Source organism: Boleophthalmus pectinirostris, unplaced genomic scaffold, assembly GCF_026225935.1.
Source record: "Boleophthalmus pectinirostris isolate CB_2022bp ecotype Guang Dong unplaced genomic scaffold, ASM2622593v1 HiC_scaffold_17, whole genome shotgun sequence".
Classification (NCBI taxonomy): Eukaryota; Metazoa; Chordata; class Actinopteri; order Gobiiformes; family Gobiidae; genus Boleophthalmus; species Boleophthalmus pectinirostris.
The window spans coordinates 8305618-8324091 of record NW_026571115.1 but is presented as its reverse complement, the minus strand read 5'-3'; the positions used below and the strand labels follow the sequence as shown (position 1 = coordinate 8324091).

Here is an 18474-nt window from a genome sequence, read left to right as displayed (position 1 = left end):
AAAATATAACCCAACTTTCTGTCTCGCACAGTGTTTTTTTGTATCTTATTTCAAACACTCATCCAGTCTGCAAGGAGAAGGTTCATGCTAAAATCAAAGGCTGACTCCATCTAATGAATTTTTAATACATCTCTGGCTTGTTCTCTGTGGGGGGTTCACAGCCAGATCTTGACATAATCCTCCCTGGTTCAATCGTGCTGAAGTGAACACAGCAGCAATTACAGGCAAAACTCCGGCCCTCCCCTCGGGTCCTTCCATTCTGATGTGTTTGAACCAGTACGCAGATGCCGAGGTCAGTGTGGTACTGCAGAAGAAGAGAAGCTCGCGTCTCACTTCGGGGAACAGGATGTGGCTTTGCTGCTCTTTATAACTCGACTATGAGCGGTGGTGGAGCGAAGCAAAGTTAAATTAAGTGACGTGCTTAAAGGGCTCAGATTGCACTATTTTCTAATTTATGTTATAATGTTGTTTCCTCAGCACAAATATACCTGGAGTTGTGTTGTGTTTCACCTTGTGATGTCATGTGGTAGTACAGGAAGTGCTCCAGTGTGTTTTGAAACTCCATACACTTTCACTGGAATCATTTGGGTGATTTCAAACCTGGAATTGCCAATCTCTACTGAACAAAAGGTAAAAAGCAGCTGTTAAAACTATCACTTCATGACATCACAAGGTGGAACAGAGCATTTTGAGCTTTGGAGATGTAGACAGACTAATAATAAACTATTACTCAACCATGTGTGAATGAATCAAAACACAACTCCAGGTATGTTTATGATGAAGAACTAACATTATAACATGGTTTAAAACTCATAATGGGACCTTTAAGTAGATTTTAAAGAGGATACTTTACTTATACTTCCCTACATCTGACAGCATGTATTTGTACTTTCTACTCCACTACATTTTAACTGAACTGAAAGGTAAAAGTTTTTTTATTATTGTTTGCGACCTGTTGAGAAGGCTTTTCGTAGCATTCGTAGTTTTAGCAAACAGAACATCTACAATTAGTCTCTACATTTGAAGCTTTATTAGATCTCAAACTCTGTGTAGAAAACTTATACTTTTTACTCTTAAAGTACATTTTAAACGGGTACTTTTACATAACTAGATTTTTTCATGTGATACTTTTTTTTTTGCTCCTGTATCTGCCCTTTTACTTCAGCACAAATCTAAATCGAGTTCTTCTTCCATCGCCGACTGACAACACGTTATGCAGTTATAGAGTGAATGTAAGAGTGAATAGGCCACAGAGAAACGTGACTCAGAAATGACCTTCAAATCCACAGTGGTTTCACACAGAGTCATAAAGCTTTAGTTAAAGGTCCTATAATATATACAAATTAAGCTGGTGAGCTTTGAGACATGTTATAATGCTGTTACTTCATCATAAACAGACCTGGAGTTGTTTTGTTTCATTCACACATGTTTGAGTAATCCTTTATTCTTATTATCTCCAAAACTCAGAATGCTCTGTTCCACCTTGTGATATCATGAAGTGGTAGTTTTCAATTTAACATCTACCTTTTCCCTTTACTTTAGTTGAATTTGGCAATTCCAGGGCTAAAATTATCCAAATGATTCTAGTGAAGGTGTGTGGAGTTTAAAAACACAATGGAGCACTTCCTGAGATACCACATGACATCACAAGGTGGAAGAGTGAAGAGTGTTTTCAGTTTGGGAAAAGAACTCAGCCTAAATCTGCAGGGTTTGTGTTAAACATGTGAATGAAGCAAAACACTCCAAGTATGTTTGTGATGAGAAAACTACATTATAACAGATTGGAAAATACTGTAATATGTGTCCCATTTACTTCCTGCTTGGACAGTCTATAACAGTTACCTAGCAACAATACTGTACACAAAGAACACGGTTCATCTAATTTGCGCAATAATAAAGACTTTCTGAATTAAAATGTACAGTATATGAAAGAGATTCTGTGGGTGTAGATGTCTGAATGCATGAATAACCTTTCTCATGTCAATGCTTTGAAACTATCGTAGATAAAAATCTAAGAATCATTCAAAGTTCCTGTACCTGACGTTAAACCAGAGTCATGAACATGTTTTAATTTGCACAAAAGCAGTGCACCATGACACAAAACAAGACTCTAGGAGAGTGTCGAGCAGCTGTTTCCTTAATGTCTGCTGATAATTTGCTTTTTGGTCACTCTTAAAAATGCATCGTGAGAAACAAGTGCCTGGGATAGTGTCAGGACAGCTGGTTTCCCATGATTCTTAGTAACAGAGTACCTGATTGGATGAAAAGACCTGTCAGTAGCTTCTATTTACTTATTACCTGAGAAATGCAATGTAAAAAAAAATGAATAGAAAATACTTTACAGTCTTGTATATTTAGAAACTGTGCATTGATGACTTTGCTGTTGTTACTTTGCAGCTGACATTACCAACATTCACTGGGATGTGCGATGCTCGGAAGGACTATACTGACTAAATAAAGGTCAAATACATGCATTACGAATTTCGGACTTCCGTTCATTGCGCAATGCATACTGAGAAGGATTTTCTGAAAAAGTGAGCATCAAACCGCCATGTTTGTTTTCCCAGTGGGATGCCTCTATTGACAAAGTCGATCTTTTCTAGTCTTTTGAACCATATCACTTTTGTTTCTGGTTCTGATATTGTCATATTTTAGTTTTGGGATTCGGACATTGTAATTGTGTGGTTGTTGGATCCTAACAGCAGAAAACGGCTCGAGAAATTTGTTTGCGAACTCCACAGATGCAAAAGGGAATAAGATGTGTGTGACCGCAAACCTCCGTTCAAACTGTTTCCCTTCCCAACAGATTTGAAAAATAGTGAAAGGTGAAGGCGATGGGCAGGATTGATCCACAGGAAGGACCAAAAAGGAAACCTTTGACTGCCTAAGAAATCATCCCGAGTTTGCAGCGAACATTTTGTATGTGGAGAGTCATCAAAGCAAAACCTCGATCCCTTGCTACATCTTGGTTACGAATTTAAAAAGTCAACGCCAAAGCAAAAGGCACCAGCTGTTCACCAAGAAACACCTTCCACCCCAAAGCGACCAAAACGTGATGCTGCTGTAAAACCACAAGAACAAGAAAGTGCTCGCTCAGTCTGTTTGTCTTCTGTACCTCTTGCTTAACAAACAGGATCCTGCTTTGATGTCGCTGAACATACAAAATGTTCGCTGCAAACTCAGGATGATTTCTTTGGCAGCCAAAGGTTTCCTTTGTGGTCCTTCCTGTGGATCAATCCTGCCCATCGCCTTCACCTTTCACTATTTTTCAATTCCGTTGGTAAGGGAAACAGTTTGAACACAGGTTTACTGCCACACACATCTGATCCCCTTTTGCATTTATGGAGTTTGCAAACAAATTTCTTGAGTGGTTTCTGCTGTTAGGACATCCAACAACCACATAATTACGATGTCCGAATCCCAAAACTAAAATATGACAATATCAGAACCAGAAACAAAAGCGATATGGTTCAAAAGACTTGAAAAGATCGAGCTTTGTCCATAGACTCATCCCACTGGGAAAACAAACATGGCGGTTTGATGCTCACTTTTTTGGAAAATCCTTCCCAGTATGCATCTGCGCAATGACCAGAAGTCCGAAATTCGTGATGCATGTATAAATAAAATAAAAATGATAACTGTAGACACTGCTCTGTCTGTAGTTCTGTTATGTTGCTCTAGATGCTCTAGTTGGACGCCTTTGCATTTGATTCCAGACAAGGATAAATCAATACAGGCTTTTTAAGTGCATATAACATAAGACACTGAACTTTTTTTTGTTATTGTTATGTCTGGAATGTTTCACAGTATGGTATTAAATCTTTTTATCATCATGGAGACTGAACTACTAAGCTACCGGTTAAATCTGTGGTGAGGCGAACCCCACTCACAGTCAGAATGCTTGTTTTTCTAGGTATTTTTGAGCTCTAAGACCACCTGTAATTGAGTAAATGCAAAGTAGAGCCGTTTAATGTCACACTGTGGAACATTCCAGGCAGAGGAATCACATATCCATAGAAACAAGTAGGTGATTGCTGCATAGTGTACTTTTAAGTAAATTTATAAAATACCTTTTTCGGATCCATGTTGAATTTCTTTTTCCCATGCAGAAATTTCCGACTCCTCGACACATTTTTACTGCAACAAAATAAGACAAATATGAGACAACATTTATCATCTCTATTTTTCTCTTCTACTGTTGCATATACTAAAATGTAGGAATTAATGTTCAATTGGTCTTCATTGTATTTGTCAAAATTTGGAGTTTGTCTTTTTCTCAAACCTAGCAAGCCTTTATTATTCTCCCATTCCCTCATATCCTGAGGTTCAAAAATAAAAAAAAGTCTAAAATAACAGTCATTTCTTCAAGTTGGCTGCACAGAAACGAAGAACAGAGCCCTAATCTGAGTTGTTGCCTTAGAAACAGCACAAAGGACAACAGCACATATAATTTTACTTTATTTTAAACAAATGATACTGATTGAAATTTGATGACTTAAATTCCTTTAAAATCAATTCATCTAAGAAAACATGTTTAAAGGTTCCATATTATGCAATTTTCTTATCTGTTCTAATGTTGTTTCCTCATCACAAACAGACCTGGAGTTGTGTTTTGTTTCATTCACACGTTTAACACAGAATACCTGTATATTTAGGCTGAGTTCTTCTCTCAAACGGTGATGTCATGTGGTAATACAGGAAGTGCTCCATACACCTTCACTAGAATCATTTGGGTAATTTCAGCTCTGAAATTGCCAATCTCTATTGCACTGAAGGTAAAAGGAGCTGATAACTGTTTGCCCAATGTTCGAACTACCCATAAAAGATTCTGTGTGTCTCTATGTGGTGTAAAACTCTGGAATAGTCTGGATACACGTCTCAAGCAAAGCCAAAATATCCATAAATTCAAGTGGTTATATAAACATATGGTGTGGTCACAGTATATAGAACAGGGGTCTCCAACCTTTTTCCCCAGTGACCTTTTACAAAACGAAAATTCCAGAGAGCTACTTATTTTAGCAATGAAGGAAATAAAGTATACATAAGAGCCATGGCAAGACAGGTTATGTTCAGACTGCAGGATTAACGCTAAATTCGAATTTTTTGTGAAATCTGATGTTTTTGTGAGGTCGTTCACATTTCCAATTAAATGCGACTTGTATGTGATCCCCTGTGTGAACCCGCATGCACACTGGAGGACACGATGACGTCAACCACAGCGAGCGTGCTCTGTGTTTACAGACGTTGTCCAAACATGGACGCGAGCATTGAACACCAGGCGATTTTAAAGTTCCTCTCGTACCGGAGCCAGAACATGAACAACTTAATTGTTTTAAGGAGGAGCTTGAGAAGGAGAAGGAAGAAAAAGAAGAAAAAAAGAAACGTGTGGATGTGGAGACGTAGCCAAGAGTGGTGGGACAGCGATGTGCTTTGCTTCAGTGACAGGGAGTTCATTAACAATTTTCGTATGACAAGAAGAACGTTTGTGTACATTTGTCGTTTGTTGATAATGTGTAGGTCGGATGAATGCGCGTTGGTCGTTCTGACTGAAGTCACAAGTCAAAAGATTTTATATGTATCGGCTTTAGGAGCACATATAAGTGGCCTGGGTCGCATTTTTAAAAAATCGGATCTGTGTCGTTCAGACTGCCATTAAAAGATCAGATACAGGTCACATAGGGGTGAAAAAATCGGATTTGGGTCACTTCAACCTGCAGTGTAAACGTAGTCTTAGATGAGGTACAATTAGATAAAACGTAAAACATAAACCATTATTTATTTGAGGACACAAAGTCAGACATTAAAATGATAGATTTACAATAATAATATCCATTTAATTCATCACATTTTAGTTATTGAGGACATTATGTGTAATTCAGAAATCCATTGACAAGCCACTTAGAAGGGGGTGGAGAACCACTGGTAGCTCCCGAGCTACAGGTTGGAGACTCCTGATATAGAGAAAGGCTCATAATATTAGAACAATACTTCCTTCTGTAGTGCTGGTTTATGTTTGTTGTTTCGGCACCATTGCTGGTATGTGCTGTCCTTTACATTATTTGTATCTGTTGTCTGTTAGCATTGTGTGTGTCCTTAACATTACCATTGTTGGTATGATTATGTTACACTACCAAACTATAACAGTGACTCATTATCTGCACTTGTTCATATAGTTTAATGCAAAACGCCTGAAAAATGCAAAAGAAAGCTCATTGTGTTAGATTTGAAGAGTCCCACGTCTTTTTGGGAATTTTATTTATGTATTTTTTTCTGTGGTTGTTTCTATTGTAATTTCACTGAGGTTGTATGTTAGCCAGTCTGGCGCCACCTAGTGCCTCCGCTCAGTTTAATTTCTCTCCAGCAACTAGGTCAGGAATCAAAATTCAATAGACGGTTCACAAAAACCCTGGAAGTGCAAGTTCAGGCACCAGCCAATCAGCGAAGAGCCATACATTCTGTGTTGCAACGATTCCCAAGATCGAGGATTTAAAGCTGGAACAAAGAGAATGTTTGGTGAATTTTATCAAGGGGAAAGACGTTATTGTCCTTCTTCCTACGAGATTTTGGAAAAGCTTAATATACCAGTTAGCCCTGTTAGGGGCACATTACACATGATTATATGTGATTACCAAATAGCAACGACTGGTTAAATGATAAAAAGTACCCTCCAACTGTCGAGCAAACGAATTCTAACGCTGCGAGGTCAGGCAGTTCTATGAAGTGAAACAGGCTGATGAATCAGGTTAGTTGTATGTTCCATTGTATAAAAATGTAAATCTCTTACTTGCTGAAAATAAATACATAAGTAAGCTTCATGACATCACAAGGTGGAATGGAGCATTTTGAGCTTTGGAGATGTAGACAGACTAATAATGCAGGATTACTCAAACATGTGTGAATGAAACAAAACACAATGTTGTGAAATCCAGGACCTTTAACAGACATCTGAAACTGTGGTTGAAATCAGAGTTATAGTTACAAATTTTTTTTTTTTTTTTTTTTTTTTTTGTTTGAACTGATCTAAAAGCCTCCTATGGACAGGTGTTATAGTCAGAATTTTACTATTAATACTTTGCAGCTGACGCCATCTACTTTTCCTGATGTCAACTGGAGGCTCTGCTCAGTCTGAAGCTCTCTTACTCAAGTTATTAGACTTTAATCTGAACTTTCTTTAAACACAATCTGACCAGAAAGAACTAACTTGAGAAACTACAACAAGCAAGCTGATTTGTGCTATTAAACAAGTCCCTCTCAAAAAAAACAAAAAAAAAACAACAATCACAAGCAAGTATTAGCCAACAGTTTTTCCAGTTAACACCAAAACTGGATCATAAACACTCCTACTGATCCTCTTCCTGAAAATGATGTTTGTCTGCTTATCTTGACATGTTTTTTGTTTGTTTGTTTGTTTTTTTTGCATGTTAATGTGTGTGAGTATTGGTCACCGTCATAACTGCTCAACATTCCCACATAGACATCCATTCATAACCCCCAGTGTGATGTAAGCAAAGTTTCAGTAACACTAGAGACAATGCATCTGGTTTGTCTCATTTAATTGCTGTGCCCATAACAAAGAAATCTGAACTCAATAAGATAAAATATGTTCGACGTTTTTTTTGTTTCTTAAAATTATATAAAATCGTACGTTTGTATAAAATCATGTTGAAAATCCCTTACACGCACTGGTCCACTGATAGTGTCGTGTCTGAAAAGGTCATTATTGTTTATCAGTCACTCTCAGGAAAAGGAAGTCCTTATTTGGAATTGACACATATTAGTACATTCCACCGAATTCAGGGTGAACCAAACCAGAAGAAGTTAAGCAACAGTTTTTTCATCTCATTTTGGGTGACGTCCAGTCAAGTTACGATGACTTGAATTACGAAAGTTTCATTATGATGAGTAAATTTCACTTGACAAGTAAAATTTTCTCCATGTGAATAAGACTTTTTGTACCTAAAATAGGAACGTACATCTTGCAACACTCTGCAAACTAAGAAAAGCAACAACTCTGCCCACTTAAAATAAGAAACAAAATCAAATATTGCTTGAATTAATAAAAACTATGGAAGATCCTGAGCGGCAAGAGAGAAAAAAAAACAAAACAAAAGAGGCACGTCTTTTGGGCTCTATTTTCTGTTTTGTTTTTTTGCACCAGCAACTCAAGCATTTTTTCAATGGCATTTTTTTATTTTATTTTTTTTATCTTTGATGTGGTTGATATACAAAAGTAGAACTCGTGACAAGACTGGTTTAAACCACACTTATTCCATTGGTAGATCATTTTACTTGTCAAGTTGAATCTACTCAAATAAAGTTAAATGTTCTTAATTTAAGTCATTTTAACTTTCCTATTTTTATTTTTTTCCAGTGTATCTTGTCTCCAAGGTGATAGCGTTTGATGTTCTAAATGTAATTCCGTTGTTTTTCGATGACGGTAACAATAAAACCTTGAATCTGAATCTTTGATCTATTAGTGCTTTTCCTGGAATATTCCACAGTAAGACATTCAACTTATCTTGCATTTATACTATTACTAAGAGCTTTATTACTCACACGTACACAAAAAACACTAAAATGCATTAGCTGAGTGGGCTTGTCTCTCCACAAATCTGACCCATAACTCAGCCTGGTGGTGTCAATTGCTTGGTCAATTAGTTAAATGTCATACTGTGGCAACATTTCAGGCAAAGCAATGGCATCTCTATGGAAACAAGCAGGTGGTTTACCGTATTTTTTGGACTATAAGGCATGCCAGATTATATCAATATCAGCATCAATAATGTTGAATTCTCTTGTCTATTTTCATACATAAGGCGCAGTGGATTTTAAGGCACATTAAGTGAAACAAACGAACAACAGTTGAGACTGAACCCTTAGGCCAGGTATCCACCATCCATTGGCAGATCATGTCATATTTCACCCGGTGTTGCCTCTCTGTCTTGGTGAATGTGGGTGGATAATTTAAGTTTGGATTTTTATTTCCTACGAGGACGATTCAAATATAAGCGAGTTTCAGCTGACGTCATTGTTATTAAAAGCCCGCGTTGCATGCTGGGAAATATTTTGGTTGGGAGGCAAGAAACACGATAGCGGTCGAACACAGTGCGTAACCTCGCGTATTTATCCCCGATAATGGTAAATTCCTGCTGCAATATCGGATGCACAAATAGAAGCACGGAAGAAGAAAAATTTCTTTTTTGTATTCTGAGTGAAAAGAACCGCTAACGGCGAATTAAATGGCTTTCAAACATTCGCAGAACAAACGTAAACCTAGTAAACCGTGGACTCCAACAAGTTCAACAACACATCGAGACTCTTGGAGGTTTTCATCTTTTCTGCTGTGAATGGCCCAGGAGTTTCCACCAAGTCATTGTGGATATCGCCGAAGTGAATATTTGGCCAGGTAGTTGGCGATTCCGACCAGAAATTTGGTTTGGTCCACACTTTGTAGGGGCTGAAAAGAGGTTCCTGACTACAGTAGCCGTAATGCTCCGACAATCCATCAAGCGGTGCGGCTTCGTAGTTTACCAAAGTCGTACTAAAATATTTTGACAGATTTTTGAGCACCGTGTACCACATAAAATAGGTTCAAGGTCAGTAAGCACAACCAAAATTAATACATAAGGTGCACTGGATTATACTGAGAAAATTGAAGGATTATAAGTGCACCTTATAGTCCTAAAAATACAGTACTCTTCTTCATAAAAGGTACATAGCACGCCTTCAAAACAGAAGAAACAGGCTCTTTCCTCTATAACACAGGTGTCAAACATAAGGCCCGGGGGCCAGATCCGGCCCTGCAAGACCTTTAATGTGGCCCTTGGGTGATTTTCTACTAAAATATTTTAATTATATTTTCTATTAAAATATTGTTAATTTTCTGTGGTGTTTATCACAGCAGCGTCTCCAGCGTCTCTGTACGTGGCCCCTCCCACCAGAGCAGCACAAATGAAGACTTGCATCTTTCCAAACGCTCTTAAAGGACGAACGTTTTGACTGTTGACCGTGACACCCTCATCAGCAAAATGTCCAAAATGAGAAAAGTGGAGCCGAGTGCAGGATTTTACAACAAAAATTGAAGAAAAAGTTCATCAATTAAAAAAGATTTCTGTAATAGATTTGTGTTTCTCTGCGCAAATATTTGAATTTATTGTTATTTTTGGGGTTTATATGACATGACTTTTCTGATTCGGCCCCTTTGGGATTAAAGTAGGTTGGATATGGCCCCCGGACCAAAATGACGTAATACCAAAAGTGTCTCAATAAAAGACATCTAGCACAAAAGTGGGTAGTTAGATTCCCATGGCTGACATTGAAAACTGTATCGTTCAGTGTCGTCCTCATCTAGCCTCTGTGTGCCTGTGCTAATGTCACAGCCATCTGGAAAGCATTACAGTAATTATCTAAATTAGCCTGAGACGACAAAAACAAAGACTTAATTAAAAAATGAACCCAGAGAATGAGAATAATCCAGGTTTATAAGTAACAAAGGTTGAATGTGTGAAAGCAGCTGGTGGAGATCGCGCTACCTGCTTGTCTCCATGGAGATGTTATTGCTCTCCCTGGAATGTTCCACAGTATGACATTAAACCAAATTAATCCAAATTTACACCCACGTACGCGCTCTGAGGTCTGAGGGCCAACTCCAGCTCTTGGTGCCAAAGATGAGACTAAAAACCCACTTTTATTCTCCGGCTTTTAACACCACGTGAGTTGTGTGCTCCTCTGTGTCTTTTATTTCTTTTTAATGTATTTTATTGACTTTATTTGTTTACTACTATTCTATGATTTTGCTCTTATTTTATTTTAATGGTTTTATTATTTTAAGACTAGTATGATTAAATCTGAGTGTTTATTTTATCATTTTATTATTGTTGTTACTACTACTACTACTACTACTACTACTACTACTACTACTACTACTACTACTACTACTACTACTACTACTACTACTACTACTACTACTACTACTACTACTACTACTACTACTACTACTACTACTACTACTACTACTACTACTACTACTACTACTACTACTACTACTACTACTACTACTACTACTACTACTACTACTACTACTACTACTACTACTACTACTACTACTACTACTACTACTACTACTACTACTACTACTACTACTACTACTACTACTACTACTACTACTACTACTACTACTACTACTACTACTACTACTACTACTACTACTACTAGACTACTACTACTACTACTACTACTACTACTACTACTACTACTACTACTACTACTACTACTACTACTACTACTACTACTACTACTACTACTACTACTACTACTACTACTACTACTACTACTACTACTACTACTACTACTACTACTACTACTACTACTACTACTACTACTACTTACAACTTACTACTACTACTTACTAGTACTACTACCACTACTACTACTACCACTACTACTGCTGCTAGAACTACAACTACTACTAGTGCTGCTACTACTACTACTACTACTACTACTACTATTACTACTTACTACTACTACTACTACTACTAGGACTACTACTGCTACTACTACAACTACTACTAGGACTACTGCTACTACTACTACTACTACTAGGACTATAGGACGACTACTGTTATTATTATGTATTTGTGCAGCACTTTGGAATCTGTTTGTGAAATGTGCTATAGAAATAAACTGGATTGGACTGTTTCTATGGAGATGTCATTGCTCTGCCTGGAATGTTCCACATTGCCTCTCCACAGATCTGACCTGTAACTTGGTCTGGTTTGGTCTCCGTGAAGATAGAAAGGTTTAGTACCGTACTCTGAAACATTCCAGACAAAGCAATAATGTCACCAATACACCTTTAAGAGCGCCTTGAAACTTACAGAAACAACTACACTTTCATAACTTTCTACAAAGATAAAACATTGAAAGTTCTGTTTTTGCTACTTACACATTTTTATACAACTGAATTAACAATTGACACTTCAAACTTTTCCATTAAATGCTGTGTAAAGCTTATTTAAACAAAGCAGAATACTCACTCTTCTACGTCGATGGTGACCTTAAGCTTCTGCGTGAGCAAAACAAAAAAAACAGAAACGACAATCATTCCAAGGTTTCACTTTGCAGCAGAAGACTTAAAAAAAAAACTTTGAGGCATGATTAAAGATGAAAGACTTGGTTTGTTGGCGGTGAGAGAAAGAGAAGGGCAGGTTTAATATGGAAATTTGAATTAAAAAAATCATAAAATATAATCACAAACAGACTTGGAGTTGTGCTTAGTTTCATTCACACATGTTTAACGCACAAACCTGCATATTTAGGCTGATTTCTTCTCTCAAATTGAAATCACTCTGTTCCTCCTTGTGATGTCATGATGTCTTACCAGAGGTGGAAATAGTACTGAAAAAATGTAAATAAGTAAAACTATCTTTACTTTGCCTAATTCCTGCTCAAGTAAAAGTAACCATCTAAAAATCTTGTCGAGTAAAAGTAAAAAGTGCTTCTTTTAAAATGTAATTTGGGTAAAAGTTATTTAGTTACTTTCAAGTTTTTGATGTAAAAAAGTCATAAATCTAATCCAGTACAAGTTGTTTTAATCAACTTTAAGGTGATACAGTGCAAACTTTGTATATTTTTAAAGACAAGTGAGCTCTTTCTTCTTTTTATAGAACTTTTACAGAACTCAGAACTTTAAATGCATAAACCGCATAAACTAATTAAGCTGATTAAACTGATTTGATGTCGAGGTTTTGAGCGCTGACAGCTCTGTCCGGAGGGACACACACTTTGCATTGCATTATTATGTTGTTCCCTACTTTTTGTTTGAACACAAATAGCTGTCCTCTGTCTCTGCTCGACACCACCAATTTGATCCAAGACAGACTGACAGTTCTGTACAATGACTTTACTTTCTATAGTGAAAATGCCACACGTACAAACCCACGCAATTTCCTTTCATTTCCGGCAGATTGTTTTTTGGGTTTTTTTTGTTTTGTTTTATGAATTTCATTTTTTTCCTCTGTCAATCTGATCTTACTCTGTAGCAGGGTTGGGGTTCAATGTAATGAAGTAAAATACTTGGATCAAATGTACTCGAGTAAAAGTAAAATGACCTATTTAAAAAACTCATCCTCATAAAAACTACTCAATTACAGCAGCGCAAGTAAATGTAATTTGTTACTTTCCACTCTTGGGTAATACAGGAAGTGCACTAGTGTGTTTTTAAATTCCATACACCTTCACTAGAAGCAGCACAGGACTTGCCAATCTCTACTGAATTAAAGATAAAAAAATGGTAACACTTTATAATAACTACACCTTATTTAGCCTTAATAAAGCATGAACACTTAATTAATAATGACGCTTCACGCTTAGTAACTACTTAATTACTACCTGAATTAGCACTTAACTTGCACTTAATTCTCTTGTGCTGTAAATAGTTACTCAGTACTTCTTAATTACTCATGAACTAACCATTTGCATGTTTACAAATGCATATTTAAGTACATTTTTAGTCAAATTCCAGAGAAACAATAATGCGTTACTAGTAAATCATTCTCTCATGGCTTACTAATCATTGATAAATGCTCAAATTTACTTAAATATACATTTACAAATGCACACACAAATGGTTAGTTCATGAGTAATTAATTAAGAAGTACTTATGAGTAACTATTTACAGCACAGGCGAATTAAGTGCAAGTTAAGTGCTAATTCAGGTAGTAATTAAGTAGTTACTAAGCGTGAAGCGTCATTATTAATTAAGTGTTTGTTCATGCTTTATTAAGGCTAAATAAGGTGTAGTTAATATAAAGTGTTACCGGTAAATGTTGAAAACTGCTGCTTCATGACATCACAAGGTGGAACAGATCATTTTGGGTTTTGGAGATGTAGACAGACTAACAATAAAGAATTACTCAAACATGTGTGAATGAAACAAAACACAATTCCAGGTATGTTTTTTAGGGAGGTAACATTCTAACATGGCTTAAAGCTCACAAAACTTGTAATATAGGACCTTTAATAAGCTTGAGTCATAACTGAAACTATGCTTAGTGAAATAATAGTTTTAATTATTTTTTTTTGTTTGTTTGTTTGTTTTTTGTTTGCCATTACCATATTTTAACACAATTTTAGTTTTGAGTTTTTTCCTGTTATATTTATAATGCATTATATTAAAACAGGTACTTTGCACAGCTCAGTTATCCACCAACAACTGTAAGATTCTACGGTAAAAATGTTTTAGAATGAACAAATATTCATAACTTGTGTTGTTTTCTTAACAACTTTTTGTTTCTTGTAAACTTTAAGCCAGATTATGTTATTACCCCATCAAAAACATACCTGGAGTAGTGTTTTATTTCATTCACACGCTTGAGTAATCCTTTATTATTAGTCTGTCTACATCTAACATCTCAAATACTTTGTTTCACCTTGTGATGTACTGAACTGGTAGTTTACAGTTAACAACTCTTTTCACCTTTTGTTCAGTAGAGATTGGCAATTCCAGGTCAGAAATTATCTAAATGATTCAAGAGAAAGCGTATGGAGTTTAAAGACACATTGGAGCACTTCCTGTATTACCACATGACATCACAAGGTGGTGCAGATTTCAGTTTGAGAGAAGAACTCAGCCTAAATCTGCAGGGTTTCTGTGTTAAACATGCGAATGAAACAAAACACAACTCCAGTTATATTTTCAATGAAGAAAAAATATTATAACAACATACAGATCAGGTAATAAATGAGAAAAAAGTGTAATGTGAGCCCTTTAAAGCCAGGTGAGATATATCGCTGTGAGTAACGAACAATATTTGCTAACATAATTTGAAAGCGGGGCCCAGGTTTTATTAGTAGCAGCGTGGGTTGCGTTATATTAAAGTTCGTGAGTGTACAGGGACTTCAGCGACGGTACCTGTGTATTATCCAGGGACTCTGAGCTGTGATGGCTGCTCAGGTGCTGTCTTCTCTCAACTGTGGAGGAGGAAAGCAACAATATTAAAACTGTCACAAAGAAACAGCTATGGGCTTCTCAACGGGAAAGAGGTACACAAGTTTACCCCAACAGCAAAGGGGATTACCTGCAAACACTTCCACATATTTAGATCACCGTGTTACCTTTTATTGTTGTGAAAATACTATATCAGATGCAAACTAAGTATTAGCACGTTTTGTAGGTTTCACTTTTGTTTTTGACGCTCTGGGTCAGAAGTCACTCCCCCTTCAGAGCACTATCACATTATAGTAGGTTCTGCTAATGAAACTGTACTGTATTGTTACGTATCATGTTTTTGTACATTTATGGAGAACTGTCGTGCTGGAGGCTTGGACAGAATCTCACAGCTAAAGAGGGTTTGAATCGGGCCTAGGAGAGATCGCTAAATTACTCAAACATGCATCTAAAACCTCTTCAGGCGTGTTTTTAATGAGGGAACAACATTATAAAGGGTAGAAAAGTAAATTTTGCACACAGACCTGGAGTTGTGTTTTGTTTCATTCACACATTTTTATTAGTTAGTTCTTCTCTCAAACAGAAAACACTCTGTTCCACCTTGTGATGTCATGTGGTGATACAGGAAGTGCTCCATAGTGTCTCTAAACTCCATATATTTTCACTCGAATCATTTAGATAATTTCAGTTCTGGAATTGCCAACTTCTACTGAACTACAAAAAAAAAAAAAGGTAGCTGTTAACTCGAAAACTACCACTAGATGACATCACAAGGTGGAACAGAGCATTTGGAGGTTTGGAGATGTAAACAGACTAATAATAAAGGATAAAGGAAGTGCTCCATAGTGTTTTTAAACTGCGTACACTGTCACTCGAATTTCAGTTCCGAAATTACCAATCTCTACTGAAATTTTAAAAAAAAGGGAGCTGTTAACTCGAAAACTACCACTTCATGACATCACAAGGTGGAACGGAGCATTTTGAGCTTTGGAGATGTAAACAGACTAATAACAGGTTTGCTCAAACATGTGTGAATGAAACAAAACTCAACTCCAGGTCTGTTTTTGCTGAGGTAACAGAATTTTAACATGACTTAAATCTCACAAGAGTCTATTTTGTGTAATATAGAACCTTTAAATGTATCAGATATTCACTCAGATATAAATAAATACCTAATTATTATCTTTTGATGCAATCAGATCAAGGTGAAACTATTTGAAAGCAATGAAAACAAAACTGTAATATTAATTAAATGCATCCACTTAGCAATGCGTTGACTAATTTACTATAGCTGTCAGTATAAAACAACTGTAGTATTATATGCGTTTGAGTTCATTTGATTTTATTCATCTAAATGAAGGTCACAAATGAATATCGTGTCCAAATACAGTGTTTAAACTTTGAATTAAGGACAACAATTATGGACACAGTCATTGAGGTCTGAAATGAGTTTACACTGGAATTAAAGGGCCTATATTACACAAAACTGACTCGTGTGAGCTTTAAGTCATGTTAAAATGCAGTTTCTGCCTCTAAAACACACTTGGAGTTTTTTTTTTTCATTCATACAAAGTAGCCCTTTATTATTAGTTTGTCTACTTCTCAAAAGCTCAAAATGTTCTGTTCCCCCTTGTGATGTCATATAATGCTTAGTTCAGTAGAGATTAGCAAATCCACAGATGAAATTATCACAGTGGAAAAAACACTTCCTGTATTACCACATGATGTCACAAGGTGGTACAAAGTGTTTTCCAGAACACAGCCTATAAATAAGTGTGTAGGGTGTGTGTGTTAAACATGTGTGAATGAAACAAACCACAACTCCAGGTCTGTTTGTGAGGAAGATACAACATTAGAACAAACTGTAGATCAGAAACAGTGTAATATGGGTCTTTTAAATCGGACTGCAAGTCACAAAGAATGTACACTACTGGTCAAACGCTTAAAACACCTTCATTTTTCTACTTATTTATTGCAATTCAAGTCCTGCAAGTCCAATGAAGAGCTTGAAATGGTACAAATGTAAATACTGAAAAGGCAGAGGTTTGGAGTGTCCAGCACAGTCTCCAGACTTAAATCCCATTGAGCTGGTTTGGGATGAACTGGACAGAAGAGTGAAGAAACCTACAAGTGCCACACATTTATGGGAACTTCAGCTACAGACTTGGGAAGAACTTTCTGCAGAATATTTGATTTCTGTTGTAAAAAGAACGAGCCACGAGTGTGTTCAGCTGTTATATCTGCCAAAGGTGGACACTTTCATGAATCAAAAATACGTTTTGGTCAACAGTAAAAGTAAGTAAGTAAGTAAAAGTGCAGGCTTCTAAAACTTTTGACCAGAAGTGTATAAACGAACACAGAGATGCATTTGCTTTTCCTGGAATGTTCCACTGTATTGCATTACACTTATCTCCATGGAGACAATCAGTTGGCTCCACCAGGCCAAGTAACAAGTGAGGCGACCTCAATTACAACAAGAATGCATTTTACAAGGAATTTGTGTGGAATAAAATGAATAAATATAAGATAAATATGTTTAATGTCATACTGTGAAACATTCCACACAAAGCAGCAGTATCTCCATGGAGACCAGCATGTAAGGCACCCTCCAGAAAAGTTACCTAGTACACCTTTAACTTAATTTTTATTCATTAATATTCATATTTTGTGTGCTGCAAGTTGTCTACGCAAGCTTATCTTTACATATTAGAAACTTGAGGGTCCATCACCTGCTTGTTTCTATGGAGATGTCATTGCTCTGCCTGGAATGTTCCACAGTATGACATTAAACAGCTCCACTTTACATTTGTTCAATTACAGGTGGCTTTTATAGCTCAAAAAAAAAAAATAGAAAAACAGGTATTCTGAATGTGAGCGAGGTCGCCTCTCCACAGATCTGACCTCTAGCTTTGTCTGACGATAAAAAGATTTAATACCACACTGTGAAACTTTCCAGACAAAGCAAGAACATCTCCATGCAGAAAAGCATTTGACAGACCCTCCCCCAGAAAAGTTACACAATGCTTTAACATATTTAAACCTACCTACATTTTCTTTTCAAATATTTCTAAAACACATTTTTCATTGCAAGTTAAAACTGAATAAAGATGAATTTAGTTTTTACCTTTTCCCCAGAGGAAGCTGTCTTTTCGCCGCACGGCCATGATGTTGCTGGTGAGACTGAAGTGAACAGGAAGTGAGCGGCTGCAGACTGAGCTGTGCCACAAATACTCGGCTCATTTTGACTGAGATAATGGTTCACATGAAAAAGATGTAGTATAGTATATTTAGATCAGCTCATAAAAAAAACAAAAAAAAACAAAAACAGGAAGTGCATGTTCAAATGTCAAATGTAATTGCACAAGTTTGATTTATTTTAAGTATTACAAAAGCCTTAGCAAACAGAAAATAATGATGAAAATCTTGGCCAAAAAATGACCAAAAAGTACTACTGAAAAAAAAAGTTAAAATAATTACATATGATGATTGTATAATTCCTAACAATATAAGGCTTGAAAACAATCGGG

The 18474-nt window shown here is 36.5% G+C and overlaps 1 protein-coding gene across 2 annotated transcripts in view; it reads right to left on the bottom strand.

The window, feature by feature from the left end:
- Positions 1-18197, bottom strand: part of LOC110167802 (cytohesin-4-like) — a 47325-nt gene extending 29128 nt beyond the window's left edge. For both annotated transcript variants that reach the window (XR_008632069.1, XM_020933186.2), the window contains exons 1-4: positions 18072-18197; positions 14912-14970; positions 12036-12064; positions 4071-4137 (exon numbers count right to left, since the gene is read on the bottom strand). Coding sequence is in view for 1 of the 2 variants with exons in the window: in XM_020933186.2 (XP_020788845.1) it covers positions 4071-4137; positions 12036-12064; positions 14912-14970; positions 18072-18111 (195 nt within the window). In the remaining variant the exon portion in view is untranslated. The remainder of the gene's footprint in view (positions 1-4070; positions 4138-12035; positions 12065-14911; positions 14971-18071) is intronic.
- Between the last annotated feature and the right edge of the window lie 277 nt (positions 18198-18474).